Below are 14,259 nucleotides of genomic sequence, written 5' to 3' on the forward strand. Positions count from 1 at the left end.
ATTCCCTGCTCAAAAGCCCTCAGTGCTCCCCACCGCACAAGAACAAGACCTCCCATTTCTAAGACTGCTAGGAGCCTAGTTTTGCTGACCTCTTCACTCCCCCAACTACCACTGTCATAGACATCTTGGACCTTTTTTTTTCCAAACCCTTCACCTGAGAACATGTTTTCATTGCTTTTAGAGAGAGAGAAGCACTGATTGGTTACATCTGGAACCCACCCAGGCAGTTGGGGGATAGAACCTGTAACCTTTCTATTACATAACCACATTCACGCCAGCCGAGCAACGGCCAGGGCAACGCTGTCCGCCTCCTGTCCTCGCAGGGCCTTTCACTGGCAGACTCCTCTGCCTAGAATGCCCCTCTTCTTGACCTCTCCCTGATGGCTCACCCAGATCCCATACAAAATGCTACTTCATCTGCGAGTCCCCTCTCCCGAACTAGCCTCGCCCTCATTACTGGTATTTTTCTATCTACTGACTGGTCTGTCCTCTCCAGTTAGACAGTATCCTTGAACTTGGCCTGTGATCACGGAGCGCCCCGGGGAACAGGCTCTCGGACCATTCCTGCCAGGGAGCGCCGTCCTAACTCCCCTGCACTCCCTCTCGTTCCGCAGGTGACCCCCCGCCGTCCGAGGGGGTGCGGATGTCCCCGCAGGAATCGCCGCCAAGCGCGCGCTCCCCACTAGGGGGCGGCCCGACCTAGCACGGCCCAGACTCCGGGTGGAGAGGGCCTTGGTTGAGGTTAGACGTCCGGCGCTCCCGGAGTCCTCAGAGGGGCCAGACCTTCCCATCACTTCCAGGGATTGTCACGGCCACTCCGGGAGCGGGTCCAGTGGGTTGGGCCCTGAGGTCCGGCGACTGGGGGCGCACTGCCCGCACAAGGGCGCTGCCGGGAAGCCCGCGCTCGGGGGGCCTCCGAGGGAGGAATCGCAGCTCTGTCCTGTTTAAAATGGGGAAACTGAGGCTACCGTGGGGAAGTGACTTGTTCTGGGTCACTCCGCAAACTGGAGTCAGCTCAGCCTCTGGGACGTTGGGGAGTCCCGGGCTGCACCCCGCCCGGCTTCTAGAGGGAGTCCCGCCCCTCTCCCCAGAGCTGGAGCGAAGTGGGGCGGGCTTGGGGCTCGCCCCCCGGCCGGCCCGAGAGGCGGGGCCACTTCAGCCCCGCCCCGGCCCCATTGGCTGCGGCGCCAGGGGCGGGCGCAGCTGCCAGATGTTGGGGCGGCGGCGGCTGCGGGAGCTTCGCAGAGCGAGGAGCCGCGGCGCTGGGTAGAGGGCGAGGGCGCCGCTGGCCGGCCCGCCCGGCCTGTCCACGCTGCGCCCGCTGGCGTTCTCAGAGGAACCCGCAGGCCCGGCGGGAGCTTCGCAGCGGCATGCACAGCACTCGGCTTGACAGCTTCCTGGGCCAGCTCCGCTGGGAACTGGTGAGGCTTGGGATCGGTGTGACTCTTAAGGACATTGTGTAGGGTGCTCGGCTGCCGAGGGCCCGAACGACACTCGGGTGGGGGGGCTGTCCCGAGTGCTCATTCTAGGCAGGATGGGGGTGGAGCGGCCCAGATGGCCCAGATGGCCCGCGTCGGGTTTCGGACGGTTGGGAGCTCCGCTGGGCATCAAGTAACAGCCGCCCAGCTGGCCTTGCTGCCGGGCCTGCGGAGGGAGCTGGGAGGGAGGGGGTGGGAGAAACTTCTTTTGGGGTGTAACAGTGGGCTTCAAGGGACTAAAGAGGTGCTGGCTGGCTGTGGATGCCCCCCTATCCCAGGTTGGCCTGAAACTCCTTCCTCTAACCCGCACCTCGCAAGTGCTCTGTCCTTCTCTGAAAGAGGAAAGACAATGTGGGGTTTGGGGAGCTGAATCCCCCAAGAGGAACGGGATGCCTCACCCTCCCACCCACCCCCAGCCCTCAGCAGGACCTACTTCCCGATTCAGGCCGGCAACCCTGCCTCCCGCCCTGGGCCCTGGTGGCGGGTGCCGACTTGCCCAAGTCTGCGTGCTGCAGCCTGCCGGACTGCCACCAGGTCGGCTTAGGGGAGCCACACGAGCTCCGTGTGCCAGCGCCCCCAGAGCCTGTGCTCACGAGAGGCCTTGCTGCCCGGGCCTGCAGGCCTGTCCAGCCCTCCTGAGCCTTCTGTTCTGGGATTGGCCTGGCCAGGCAGGCAGGAGTGACAAGCACTGCCTCTGACTTCTGTCCTCTCTCCCTCCACAGCCCTGTCGCCGGGACACAGGCTCACCCTCGATGCCTGGTCCCCTTCTGCCACCCCCCAAACCTGGCCCAGGTGCCCAGCACCGGCTCAGGGCCTCAGGTGCCTTGGAAGAGGATTCCGTCTGCTGCGTGGAGGAAGAGGAGGAAGATGTGGTGACAGGAGACAGGAGCACAGCCTTGGAGGGCCCCAGGGAGCATAACTTGGACTGGGACTCCGGCTTTTCTGAGGTGTCAGGCAGCACGTGGAGAGAGGAAGAGCTGCCTGTACTCCAGCGCGCAGCACCCCCAGTGTGGCATCCCCATAGACAGCGACTCTCGGCCAGTGGCAGCCCCGTGTCTAGCGAAGCCCCTGGGGCTGGGGCACCACCACCTGCCCACCGGCCACGACCCAAGTCCACCCCGGACGCCTGCCTGGAGCATTGGCGGGGCCTGGAAGCCGAGGACTGGACAGCGGCCCTGCTGAGCAGAGGTCGGAGTCGCCAGCCCCTGGTGCTGGGGGACAACTGCTTCGCTGACTTGGTGCACAACTGGATGGAGCTGCCCGAGGCAGCAGGTGAGGGGGACAGCGGGGGTGGGTCGCGTGCCCGTGCTCGGCCCCCCCAGTTCCTGCTCGGTCTCTCGGAGCAGCTGCGGCGCCAGCTGGCCAGGGCCCGGCGGGCGGCCGTGGCGGGAAAGCGGCTGTCATGCCCACCACGAGCAGAACCCGAACTGCCTGCAGACGTCTCGCGCTTTGCAGCCCTCATGAGCTGCCGCAGCCGCCAGCCCATCATCTGTAATGATGTCGTCAGCTACCTCTGACCCTGCCCTGCAGCCCGGGACAATAAAGGCCTTTCTCTGGACTGGCTCCCTCCGCCTGAGTGTCTGGGAGGCAGCCCCAGCCCCGTGAGGCACAGCCTGGGGAGGCGAATCTAGAGCCTTTTCCCTCCCCCCAGGGGTCTGTCCCTGTGTGCCCTTGTCACGCCCCGTGTGCGTTACAACCCAGTGTCCCGTCATCCAGCCTCTCCACGCACGCCTTCCTCCAACAAGCATTTATTGAGCGCCTACTGTGGGCTTGGGGTGCAGAGCTCCGTAGAGGGGGTGCTGCTGCCTTGCCACGGTTCGTAGTGCAGAGGTGGGAAGGTAGTGTCGTCTTCCTCGCCCTCACAGCTGATTTCCAGCACCAGTACCCGCTGCCAAGGCGTAGGCACCCAGCCTGTGACCTGCTGCACCCATTGGGTCACCCTGGTGGCGTGCGGGGTGGGGGCGGGGGAGATTAGGTGGTTGAGCAGTGTCAGGCATAGCGTGACCATGGACTAGGGGGGTGCGAATGGACCATCAGGAGCCTGAGCCAGCAGCAGGAGCAGGAGCAGCTCAAGACAGGAAACATCTGAAACTATTTTCAGAGCTGCTGGCGGGGCAGGCGGGAGGCAGGAAGCTGCTAGTCCCCTGGGAGGGGGCTACGAGGGGAGGCGCCAAGCCGGGTGTGGAGGAGCTGGTGGGGCTAGCCAAGCAGGCAGCTCTGGAGGCCCCTCCTCGGGCTCTGGGCCCTCGCCCCACCCCCAGCCCATTTGCTGGCTCCATTTGGCTAAAGAAAGCTTCAGTAAGGTGTGAGGGGCCCAAATGGGGCTGGGAAGAAGAAAGGCTTCGTGTACCCCACCTGCAACCTGCAGGGACAGAATAAGGCCTGGCGAAAGACAAGTGTGGGCTCACCTGAGGGGCAGGGACTGGGCCTGCTTTTCAGGGGGCCATCCTGCTGAGTAGAGCACTGCCTGGCCGTGCAGCAGCATCGTCACCCTCAGCCCATACTGTTCCTACAGGGAGACAGGTCAGAGGCCAGCTGGGCCAGGCGGGGCCAGGCCTGGGGGTGGGGAGAAACAAGGCGTACCTGGAGATGGTCCAGGAGTGACTTCAGGGTCCTCTCGGGGTGCCCAGCAGTCACCTTCAGGCGATCCCAACAGGTCCAGGTCAGGTGGTGGAACTGGGGGTGGTGAGAGGGAGTGAGAAGCTTCCCACACAGACCCTCCCCCTACCCGTTACCAACAGCTGATGGCCCCTTCCCTAGGGGAGGAGCTGGACTACAGGCAGGAAGCAAAAGCCAGGGGGTGGGGATGGAAGGTGGGATCTGGGCCCAGAGTCTCAGCACCCTCCCCGCCCATACTAGGGCCGGCACAGGAAATGGGGCTCTGGGGCCCACACAGGGAAACAAGCAATCCATCACACAGGCTGGTTGGATGGGGGGCTGGTTGGTGGGGGCTTCCTGAGGAAGTAGGAGTCGGGACCCTGAACTGAAGTCTCCAATAAAGCAGCTTATTCTTCAAATGCAAGGCTGGGAACTGGTCAAGGTGGGGGGGGTGGGGGTTGGGTACATCCTCTCCTCTCATCTTGTACTGCCAGGGCCTTGGACTACTCATGGGCACAAAAGGACAAGGGGCGTAGTGACCCCTGGGATCTCACTGGGCTGGAGACCCCAGCAGGGACTCGCTCAACAGAGGCCTCCTCTTCCTGTCCCTTCTTTCCCTCCTTATTTCAAGAGTCTTGACATTCTGGTGCCCAAAACTGAAGGAAGAAGGGTGGCAGGCAGCCAGGCACCAGGACAGAGGTCCTGCCAACCCTCCCAGAAAATATAGTGGGGTCAAGCTGAGACAAGATCAGGGGTGAGATGGGGGGGACCCTTTCCCCTCCCGCTCCACCATGGACAAAGGCAGCCTATGTGCTAACTAGAGGTGGGGCCCCTCACAAAGGGGCTCTGTATGCTCTGCCCTCAGGGACCCAGGACCACTCAGCGAAAGCTCAGTGCTAGCCCATGACCTCTCCCTCCTCCGCGGGCGAGGACATTCTCCCCACCCCCTCTTCTGTGCCCCAAGGAAATGCTAACTACTGCAGAGCCTGGGCACACTGCCAGGGCCATTCACAGCCCTGCACGCGAAGGAACACACGCACACAAGCCCAGGAACACCCACGCGTGTGATCACATGCACACCGTGAGGGCCCACACCGAAGAAGAGCCCTGCACTCCCATCTGGTACCCAGATGTGCAAGCGTGCACCCTCCATGCCCACACAACGCAGAGCCAGGGATGCCCAAGCCCCGGCACATTCACACCTATGACACAAACACACAGCATCCCCAAAGGGCTGCCGACCCCACCCCCGTGGCAACATGCTCTTTAATTCAGACTGGACAGGGCAGGTCTGACCCCTCGCCATGCAAGCAGGCGATGTTAGGTTCTGTTTGGGGCTAGAGCCCTCGCCCCCTCTCCCGCGCCTTCAGCCCCTCCTCAGGGGCACTCCTGGGAGGGAGGAGGCTGTGGGGGATGTCTGGCTCACTAATGAGTTAAAGCTGCAGCTCCCCCAGACCCAGGGCAGCAGAGGGTTGGGCGGTCGGGGTGGCTGATGGCTGCTTCCTGTGTCTGACAGGTCCCAGCCTGGCTTCACAGCAGCAGGAAGGGGGCCGAAGGGAGTCTTAAGGACCCCCCGAGGATCTGGGTCTTGGTGCACGCCCGAAGCCAGAGTTGGGCCTGTTCGGGAAGGCACGGGGAAAACCCAGGCGTGGTGCGGGTGGGGTATGGGGGCTCACCTTCTGGGTGGCTGGGGTGCAGGGCACGTAGCGGCGGAAGCTGTTTTCAGCCAGGTACAGATAGCTGTGGCGGAAGGCCCTGAGGGGCCGTGGCCCGCCCACCACCTTAAATAGTTCCAGGCCCACCAAGCCCGCCACAGCCGCTGTAGTGGTGGCAATGGCTGGGATGATCTGGCCCGCAATGCGCTTGCTCTGCCAAGGACAAGAGGTTGGGTTTGGGACCCGGGTGCAGGGCTGGAGTTTGACCCCTACCTCCATGCTGGAGTCCCAAGAGGCAGGGTTACCTGGGTGCGGTTGGCCGGGGGGATCCCATAGTTCTGAGCTCGGAGGCTGGCTGCCGCAGTCACGAAGTCCACGTGGAAGTTGCTGTCATTGTCCTGTGAGGTTCAAGTCCCAGCAGCATTAACACTGCCGCGTGCCCCTCACCATGGCCGACCGTGTGTGCAGCTCTCCCCACAGTTCTGTCCGGTGGGTGATCACGTTTCCCCACTTATCAGATAAGGGAAGGGGAACTGCTTCTGGAGTCCCGCTGAGTGCAGAACTCAGGCCAGGAAGCTCCAAAGCTACTTTTTAGCTCCTGACCTTCCTTCCGCCGCCACCTCCCCAGCCTGGCCCTTCACCCCCACTTGTGCTCCCACCTTCTCAAACCTCAGGGGTTCCAGTGGGGAGCCCTCGCTCCAGTCTTGCAGGGCTTCATGCAGTCTCTCCGCCTGCCCAGGGTCTGTCAGGGAAGGGACATGGGGACCGTCCTTCGCCCCCATCTCTGGCACTCTTCCTGCAACCTGGGGCCTCTTCTTGGTCTCTGCCAAGCCCAAGGTCTCCACCGCTTCCAGGAAGACCTCTGATTGATGTCACAACATCTTCCTCAGCAGCTCCAGCCCCCCACCCCGTGTTTATGTGTGTCTGTGCATGTGTGTGTTTGTGTCTGCCTCATGTGTGTGTGCTGTGTGACTCTGTCCTCACCTGGGGGCCGCAGATAAGTGCTCCCCAGGGCCCAATAGTTTATACTTGTTTGGCTAAACACCTGCCAAGGGATTGGGGTGGCGCTGGGGTGGGCAGCAGGGACAGGGCCTTCCCAGGGGCCAGAGGATGAAAAAGAAGCAAGGTCAGAGGGCCTGAGAGGTAGTGAGCTGGCTGCACAGCCCCCAGGCCCCCTCTTTCTTCTACACAGGCTGAGGGCGAGGTCAGGCTTCTGGGTGGCAGCGTGGGGGAGGGCAGGGCCAGGGACCTCACCAAGCTCAGTGGAAGCCAGGTCACCAGCGTGCTGGGGATCAGGCAGGGGCAGCAGCTGCAGCATCTCTCTGAGCGCAGGCTGGTCCTGGGAGCCAGGCAGCCCGTGCATCTGGGCGTACAGGTTCGCAGCCGCCAGCACATACAGGAGGTGCGTGTCCTGAGTCAGACCCAGGGCGGGCCGTGCGCAGGGGTGAGTGGGCAGGCAGGGCGCGTCAGGCTGCGGGCTGCCCGTTTGTGCCTGCGCTTGAGTGCCTGTCTCTGCCTCGCACGAGGACACCCCCGTGTGCCCAAACATGCCTCTGTCTTGCCCTCTGTGCAGAAGGCAGAGGTGCCTGCTGTTGTCCCCAGGGGCCACACTGCCTTCTCAGGACTCCCAAGGGGACCCTACTCACTTGACTGGCGTCAAACTCCAAGGGCTGAGGACACTGTCTGGGGCGCGACCAGAAGAGGGTTTTATCCGGAAGCACCTAAGGAAACGAAGGCTGCTGGACTTGGTCTGGTCCCTCTGAGCCCTCAGCCTCCGGCCCCTCGCCACGCACTTCATCTGCTGGGTGGAGCCTGAGAAGCTGCTCGATGCTGTGACGAAAGCACAGCTGCCAGCGGCCAAGGGCCCACACCACGCAGTCGCGCCAGCCCCGTGGACGCTGTCTCAGGACTCCCACCACCGCCTGCAGCAGGGGCAGCGACTGTGGTCCCCTGTCTGCCAGAGAAGTAAGCGCCCTGCGGAGAGGAGAGGAAGTTTGAGGCCCAGCCCTGAAGACTCTGGTGCTAGGAGCCCTGGACTCACATCCACCCCCGTCGGTGGCCTCACTGTTGGTGGCAGTTGATGGCCTCGGCAGACCGATGGAAGAGCCCCTCAAACTCATCCCGGGCCCACTGTTGGGGAGAAAGGGACCATAAGGTGTCGGCTGAGAACCGAGCCGGGTGGGACAGGAGTCTCTGGGGTGCGTCCTACCTGCAAGGTGTGCTCAACTGTGCTGGGGAAGTGCCGCACGCTGCAGAGAGGGTGGGGGGCATCCTCAGGGTCTGCAGCGGGGCCTCCGTAGCCCTCAGTCACGTGTGGCACAAACACGGAGGCGCTGCCCCGGATGCCCTGAGTGCCTGCCTCCAGCAGTGGCTTCAGATAGTGGGTGCAGCGAGCAGCCACGTAATGCCCTGGCAAAGGGGCCCAGGGTCAGGACGGGGGCAGGCACAGCCGCAGAGGGGGTGCTGGGTTCCAAGGTCGAGCACTCACGGGCCTGGAAACTGTCCAGAGCCGCAGCCACGCCATCCACCTCGGGGAAGAAGCTGTCCCCATAGATGTGTTCAGTAGAGGCATCCAGAGGGTGGGTGAACGGGATCACCTGCAGGTCTGAGTTTAGTCGGCGAATGGCCTCCGCAGCCACCTCTGCCTTGGGCCTCTGAGAAGAAAGCAGGAAGGCGCTGGGTGGGGAGCAGGGGCATTGTGGGAGCGCAGTCCAGGAAAGGGGGTATGGGGAGGGGCAGGCACTCACACCAATGTCCTGGGGCCTGAAGAGGAGCTGCCGGCTGAGGTTGGAGCGCTCGATGTGGTCCATGTCAGCAACGGCCACGCTCCCTTTGCCCCGGAGCCCCAGGCCTATGAGCGCAAAACCTTTGAGCAGTTCGCAGCCGATAGCGCCAGCACCCACCTGCGGGCAGGAAGAGCCTTAGCCAGAGGACCAGGCCTGGCCGCCCCACAAACACACCCCACCTCACCACACAGCTCACCAGGAGATAACGCTGGCGACTCAGCTTCTCTTGAAAACCAGCCCCAAACACCGCAATTTGCCCGTCATAGCGGCAGCGTCTCTAGGGAACACGGGCCCAGGTCAGGAACGGCCGCTGGTCCGTGCTGCATGTCCCTCTTACACCGGGTTTTCCGGGTCAGGACCTTGGGACTGGTCCTCCTATTTCTCCCCTGGTCCTGAGTGTGGAGAAGGTGTGCACCACACCCAGGTTCTCACCGATTCGCAGTGCTCAGGCTTGGGAAGCAACTCCTCATCGTCCGGGAGGCAATCGAGGGCATCAAAATACAGCCACTGGTCCAGGGGCATGAACTTCCTGGAGACCGCCTAGAGGCCAGCGCTTTAGGGACCCCGCCACCTCCTAACGCCTCCGAGCCAGGCTGGGGGCTGCGCCCAGGCTGGTGAAGTCTCCAGAGCCACTGTCGGGTGTTGGGCACCCTCTGGCACTGACAGTGACCTCTGTATCCCTCCCAGCACCCCTCTGCCTGGGCCTGCTCCCACCTTCAGCACTTCCTGGGCGGCCACTGCACCCAGCAGGGCTGCCATGGGGCTCAAGACACCAGCACTGCTCAGGGCGACTGTCCGCACGAGCGCTTCATCCAGCGGCCCCTCCAAAGGCTCTCCGTTGGGCCCCCTCAGCGGTGTCAGGGCCCGGGCCAGGCCCACCACCGTCTCTGCGTCAGCCTGTGGGGCAGAGCTCTGTGGGCACAGCAGCCCCGGCCTGAGCGCCACCCCCACTCATACCCTCCAGGCTGCCGTGCGCCCAGTTCCACAGAGTGGGCCCGGGGGGACACAGTGCAGCCCCACCAGAGGACGCCCAGTGCCAGACAAGGGCGTGGAGGCTTCACCAACCTGGGTACAGCCCCCAGCCTGGCTCTGAGGGGTTGGGGGGTGGCAGGGGTGCCCAGGCTCTCAGGGCCCCGGCTCTTCTTTATATGAAAGGGAAAGCGCCTCTGGGATTCAAACTTAGATCCGTGAGATGGTCCTTGTTGCCTCCCAGCAGCTGAGACTCCGAAAACACAGAGGCCAGGGGGAAGGGCAATGGGGTGGGCCACTCACAGGGTCCCAGGGCTGGGGTGGACGGCCACTGAGACGCTGGAACTCGTGCAGGGCACGGAAGGCCTGATGCAGGCAGTGGGCACGGTCAACTTTCTGGTGGCTCTGGACCACCACACGCGGCTGGAGCAGGGCTGCGTACAGGGGCTCCTGCAGGGGGCACTAGACTCAGGGGCAGGTCCAGTCTCAAGGTCCCCTCAAGCCTCCCAAGGTCCCCCACCTTGCACTCACATGCCTCACTGTCTTGGGTCTCTTGACCTCAATGAGAGCTCCACCTCGTAAGTAAGAGGAGAAGGTCGTGGTGTCCCCAATCTCCAAGGTCCCGTCCTCTGGGGGAGATCCGGCCTAGTTAGTGCGACCTCTGAACCTGAGTAGTTCCCCAAAGCCCGTGCCGCCTTGCATCTGTGTCCTTGCTGTTGCCCATCTTGAGGAAGGCAGAAGGAGCGCCTGTCCCCGAGGGCTGGGCTATGTCTGCCCCCGACAGGGGCCCGGGTGCAGGCCTGGACCTGGAGTAGGGCGGGCTCACCCTGCACACGGATGGGCCTGGAAGTACAGCCATTGAGCTCGACCATGCCCTCAATGCCGGAGAAAGTCACCAAGTCCACATCACGGAAGTTGTGGGCATCTTCTCGCAGAGTGACAATGCCAGGGGAGCCCTGGGTAAGAGGCGGCTTGCTCAGGGCTGCCTGTCCCTGCTTTCCACAGGCAGTGGCAGCGCACCCTCCACCCACACCTAAGCGCCCACCTGGGAGATGTGCTGAATGGCAGCTGTCAGGGGTTCTTCCTCTGTGGGGTCCTGAACAGTGAAGTCCTCACCAAAGTCACAGAACACCTGCCTGTGGTGGGGCAGTAGGGGTCGCTGAGATGGCGCAGTGGTGAACCACACGACCGTGGCAAAGCATGGGAGACACTAGAGGGCCAGAGCCAGGAAGGAATGCTAGGAGAGGCTCGGGAGCTGGAGCTGGAGGGCGTTACTGGAGCACGTCTGGAGGCTGGGGTGGAGGAAGCAGAGGGGTGGGACTGGACACCAGAATCAGAGGGGACACTGAGGCCCTGGCTGGTGTGGCTCAGTGGATTGAGCACCAGCCTGCAAACCAAAGGGTCACAGGTTTGATTCCCAGTCAGGACACATGCCTGGGTTGCGGGCCAGGTCCCCAGCTGGGGGCACACAAGTGGCAACCACACATTGATGTTTCTCTCCCTCTCTTTCTCCTTCCCTTCCCCTCTTTCTAAAAATAAATAAATAATTAATTTAAAAAAAAAAAAAAAGGAGACGCTGAGACAGGCCTAGGGCTGTGAGCATGGGCCCTCGAGCAAGCCCAGAGCCAGGGAAAGCTCTGGGACCAGTCGCTGTCTGGGATGTGGCAGGCTAGGCAGGCAGTCTCACTCACCCCACAAGGCCCCGGGTGTCAGCCACCAGAAAGCAGACTCCATGCTTGCGGCATAAGGTGCCCACCCTCAGCTGCTCCTCTAGGCTCGAGACAGTCAGCACCACCACCTGGGTGGGCCTCATGGTCAGCAGGGCCAGAGCCAGGGCCCAGCCCACCCTGCGGCCCGGGGCTGGAGGCGGGGGCTGGGCTGGCCTGGGAAGTGGGGCTGGGAGGGCACCTGGAAGTCCCGCAGTAGGTCCTCCGTGATGTCACCTGTGTGGACGCACACCTGGACAGCCCCATTGAGCTTGGCCACAAGTTCTTGAGATGCCTCCGCCCTGCCCTTTCCCAAGTCCTTCTCCGAGAGGAAAAACTAGGGAGAGACCCAGTCCAGCTTGAGCAAGGAGGTATCTCTTGGGCTCTACCCCCACCCTGGCCTGTGAACCCACAGCCACCCAGGGCCCTCACCTGGGCAGCCAGGTCGGACCAGCAGGCAGGGTGGGGATCATGCAGAGTGAGGCTGCCCACGCCCATCAGGACCAGGTTTTTGGCCACCTCAGCCCCCAGGCCCTGAAGGCCTGACAGCAGGACCTTAGCCTCTTGAAGCCTCTGCATGGCCGGCAAGCCCAGTACATACCTGCGATGGAAGGTAAGAGGGCAGGCAATGGGAGATCAGAGGTCAGAGGGCCACCCCGCTCCCCACCTGACCTCTGCCTCACAGCTGCCGAGAGTACAGCTCCTCATCCAGTGACTTGGAGGTGTCCGGTACCCCCATCCTGAGGCCTGGGGCTAGAGGACAGGCTGCAGTGCCTACGGAGAGGGTGTCTGTGGGGGCGGTGCCAGCAGAGGCCAGCGCCCAACCGTGGCTAGAGCGACACTGGCACTGAGGCCCCTGGAGTGAATGGGAGACGCTGCTGGTCACAGCTTTCTCCCGGCTCCTCTGTCATTGCAGGGAAAGCAAAAATGAAAGTGAAACCGGACTCTGATCTCGTTCCTGGTCCTGCCTCCAGCCTGTACTGAGAGCAGCCTGTGCTGGCAAAAGTGAGTCCGGCAGCCCTAGGGGGCAGGCAAGGTGCGACCGGCGTCTGGGTCTGTTTGGCCCCTGGGAGAGCAGGAAGGGGCCAGGCCGTGGAAGGAACTCATAGGGGCTGGATGCAGTCACCTCCCAAACCTCAGGCCCCATTCCCCTCAGGTGCTCCCACCTGAATGGGCCTTCTGTCCACAGAATGCTGATGGGAATGCCCTGTCCTGACGTCTCGCCAGGCTTGCTGTCCACCACACAGAGGATCAGAGACACCTGAGGTCGGAGCCAGTCCTGGCCCAGAGGCGGTGGGAGCTCAGGAGGTAATGTGCCACCCCCAGGGCCCAAACCCCAGATCTGGGTGGAGCCTGCTTGCTATCTTTGGGAGTGCCTGCTGGGCCCTGAGCTGTATCCTCAGAGAATGAGGTTCCTCCCTGCCCGCAGCTTCCAGCCCAGAACAGACAGCAGGACCGTTCCCGGCGGCCAGCCAGGGATGAGTCCCAGGACTCAAAGGGGATGGTCAGTCTCTGAGCGCCAGAGGCAGGTGCCCTGGCTGGGAATTGAACCTGCGACCCTTTGGTTTGCAGAGCAGCACTCAATTCATTGAGCCACACCAGCCAGGACAAAACTTTTATTTTGAAATATTTATAGACTCAAAGGAAGTTGCAAAAACAGTACAGAGCGGTCCTATGTAACTTTTACCCACAGATGTGTTCTTTTGCCTTCTTAGGAACCTGGGGCCAGTACTCTGAAGGACAGACCACAGATCTCATGAAACTCCACAATAGCTAAACCATGTGCTATCATACGTTCTTTAAAAAATTGAAGTAAAATTCGTATGACATGAAAATAACCATTCAAAATGTACAATTCAGTGAAATCCAGTATATTCACAACGTTGTGCAAGCACTATCCCTTTCAAAACTTTTTTCTAACCCACTGAAGAGCACTTATCACAGTAAGTCATCAGTCCCCACCCCCACCCCCACCTCCTGGCAAACACTTATATTCTTTCTGTCTCTGGGGATTCGCCTGTTCTGGATACTTCATATAAAAGGAATCCTACAGCCCTGGATGGCGTGACTCTGGGTTGAACGTTGGGCTGCGCGCGAACTGAAAGGTTGCTGGTTTGGTTCCTGGTTGGGCACGTGCCCACATTGTGGCCCAGGTCACCAGTTGGGGGCATGCAGGAAGCAACTGATCAACGTCTCTCTCACAACCATGTTTCTCTCCCTCTCTCTCCCTCCCTTCCTCGCTCTCTAAAAAAATAAATAAAAATCTAAAGAAAAGGGAGTCATACCAAATGTGACCTTTGGTATGTGCTTTCACTTAGCATGGTGTTTTTGAGGTTTACCAAACTGTAGCATGTATCGGTATTTCATTTCTTTTCACTGCTGAATAATACTCCATCGTATACATGTATCACAGCTTGTTTCTCCAGTCACCTGTTGATGGGCCTTTGAATTGTTTCTACCTTTTGGATATGATGAACAGTGAATGTTGCCGTGATCATGCATGAACATGTCCTTGAGTCCCTGTTTTCAGTCCTTTGGGGGTATATACGTAGGAGTAAAATTGCTGGGTCACATGGTAATTCTATGTTTAATTTTTTGAGGGACCAACAAAATGTTTTCCACCAGCTGTGAACAAAATTCCTATCTTTCAACATTGTGGCCAACATTCGTTTTTCCTTTTTTTTTTTTATAAAAAGTATATCCACCTAGTAGAAGTCAAGTGGTAGGGGGATTTTGTGAGCGCGCATGTGTGTGCATGCATGTGTGTGCGTGTGTGTTCATTCAATAAACATGTATTGGACGTATTATATGTACTAGGCACTGAAACCAGAGCCAGGTTGTCTTTTTATGGCTAGCTTTTCAGCTGGCAAATGCTCTCAAGGTGCTGTCATGGTGTAGCACTTTACAAAGCTTCCTGCCTTTTTCGAGGCCACGTAATATTTTATTGCATATGTATACACTACCTTCTGCTCGTCCTTTCATCTGTCAGTGGAGACTGGGTGTCGTCCATGTTTTGGCTATCGTGAATAATGCTGCTATGAATCTGGATGTACAGATGTCTTTTTGA

The 14,259-nt window shown here is 60.8% G+C and overlaps 2 protein-coding genes and 1 long non-coding RNA gene across 3 annotated transcripts; 2 read left to right on the plus strand and 1 right to left on the minus strand.

Moving 5' to 3' along the window:
- Nucleotides 1–1,336: 1,336 nt before the first annotated feature.
- Nucleotides 1,337–3,036, plus strand: INKA1 (inka box actin regulator 1). The gene is made up of 2 exons (XM_090284765.1): nucleotides 1,337–1,421; nucleotides 2,201–3,036. The coding sequence occupies exons 1-2, from the start codon at nucleotides 1,371–1,373 to the stop codon at nucleotides 2,993–2,995; spliced, it is 846 nt and encodes a 281-aa protein (XP_090140891.1). The 5' UTR covers nucleotides 1,337–1,370; the 3' UTR covers nucleotides 2,996–3,036.
- A 174-nt stretch (nucleotides 3,037–3,210) lies between these two features.
- UBA7 (ubiquitin like modifier activating enzyme 7) lies at nucleotides 3,211–12,258 on the minus strand. Its single transcript, XM_090284766.1, is given in 25 exon segments — nucleotides 3,211–3,418; nucleotides 3,887–3,987; nucleotides 4,062–4,154; nucleotides 5,753–5,944; nucleotides 6,037–6,129; nucleotides 6,391–6,473; nucleotides 6,986–7,142; nucleotides 7,378–7,452; nucleotides 7,525–7,705; nucleotides 7,797–7,861; nucleotides 7,941–8,140; nucleotides 8,220–8,385; nucleotides 8,479–8,634; nucleotides 8,714–8,794; nucleotides 8,950–9,072; nucleotides 9,075–9,209; nucleotides 9,211–9,414; nucleotides 9,790–9,936; nucleotides 10,018–10,115; nucleotides 10,313–10,442; nucleotides 10,532–10,622; nucleotides 11,178–11,284; nucleotides 11,395–11,529; nucleotides 11,625–11,793; nucleotides 11,876–12,258. Coding segments are annotated over 25 exon segments (3,219 nt in total). The 5' UTR covers nucleotides 11,932–12,258; the 3' UTR covers nucleotides 3,211–3,237.
- Nucleotides 12,039–13,030, plus strand: LOC150005467 (uncharacterized). Its single transcript, XR_016512454.1, has 3 exons — nucleotides 12,039–12,197; nucleotides 12,382–12,500; nucleotides 12,908–13,030. It is a non-coding gene; the product is annotated as an uncharacterized LOC150005467 (long non-coding RNA).
- The last annotated feature ends 1,229 nt before the right edge of the window (nucleotides 13,031–14,259 follow it).

The sequence above is a fragment of the Furipterus horrens genome, unplaced genomic scaffold (assembly GCF_987537825.1).
Source record: "Furipterus horrens unplaced genomic scaffold, mFurHor1.1.pri manual_scaffold_7, whole genome shotgun sequence".
In the NCBI taxonomy this organism is placed as follows: Eukaryota; Metazoa; Chordata; class Mammalia; order Chiroptera; family Furipteridae; genus Furipterus; species Furipterus horrens.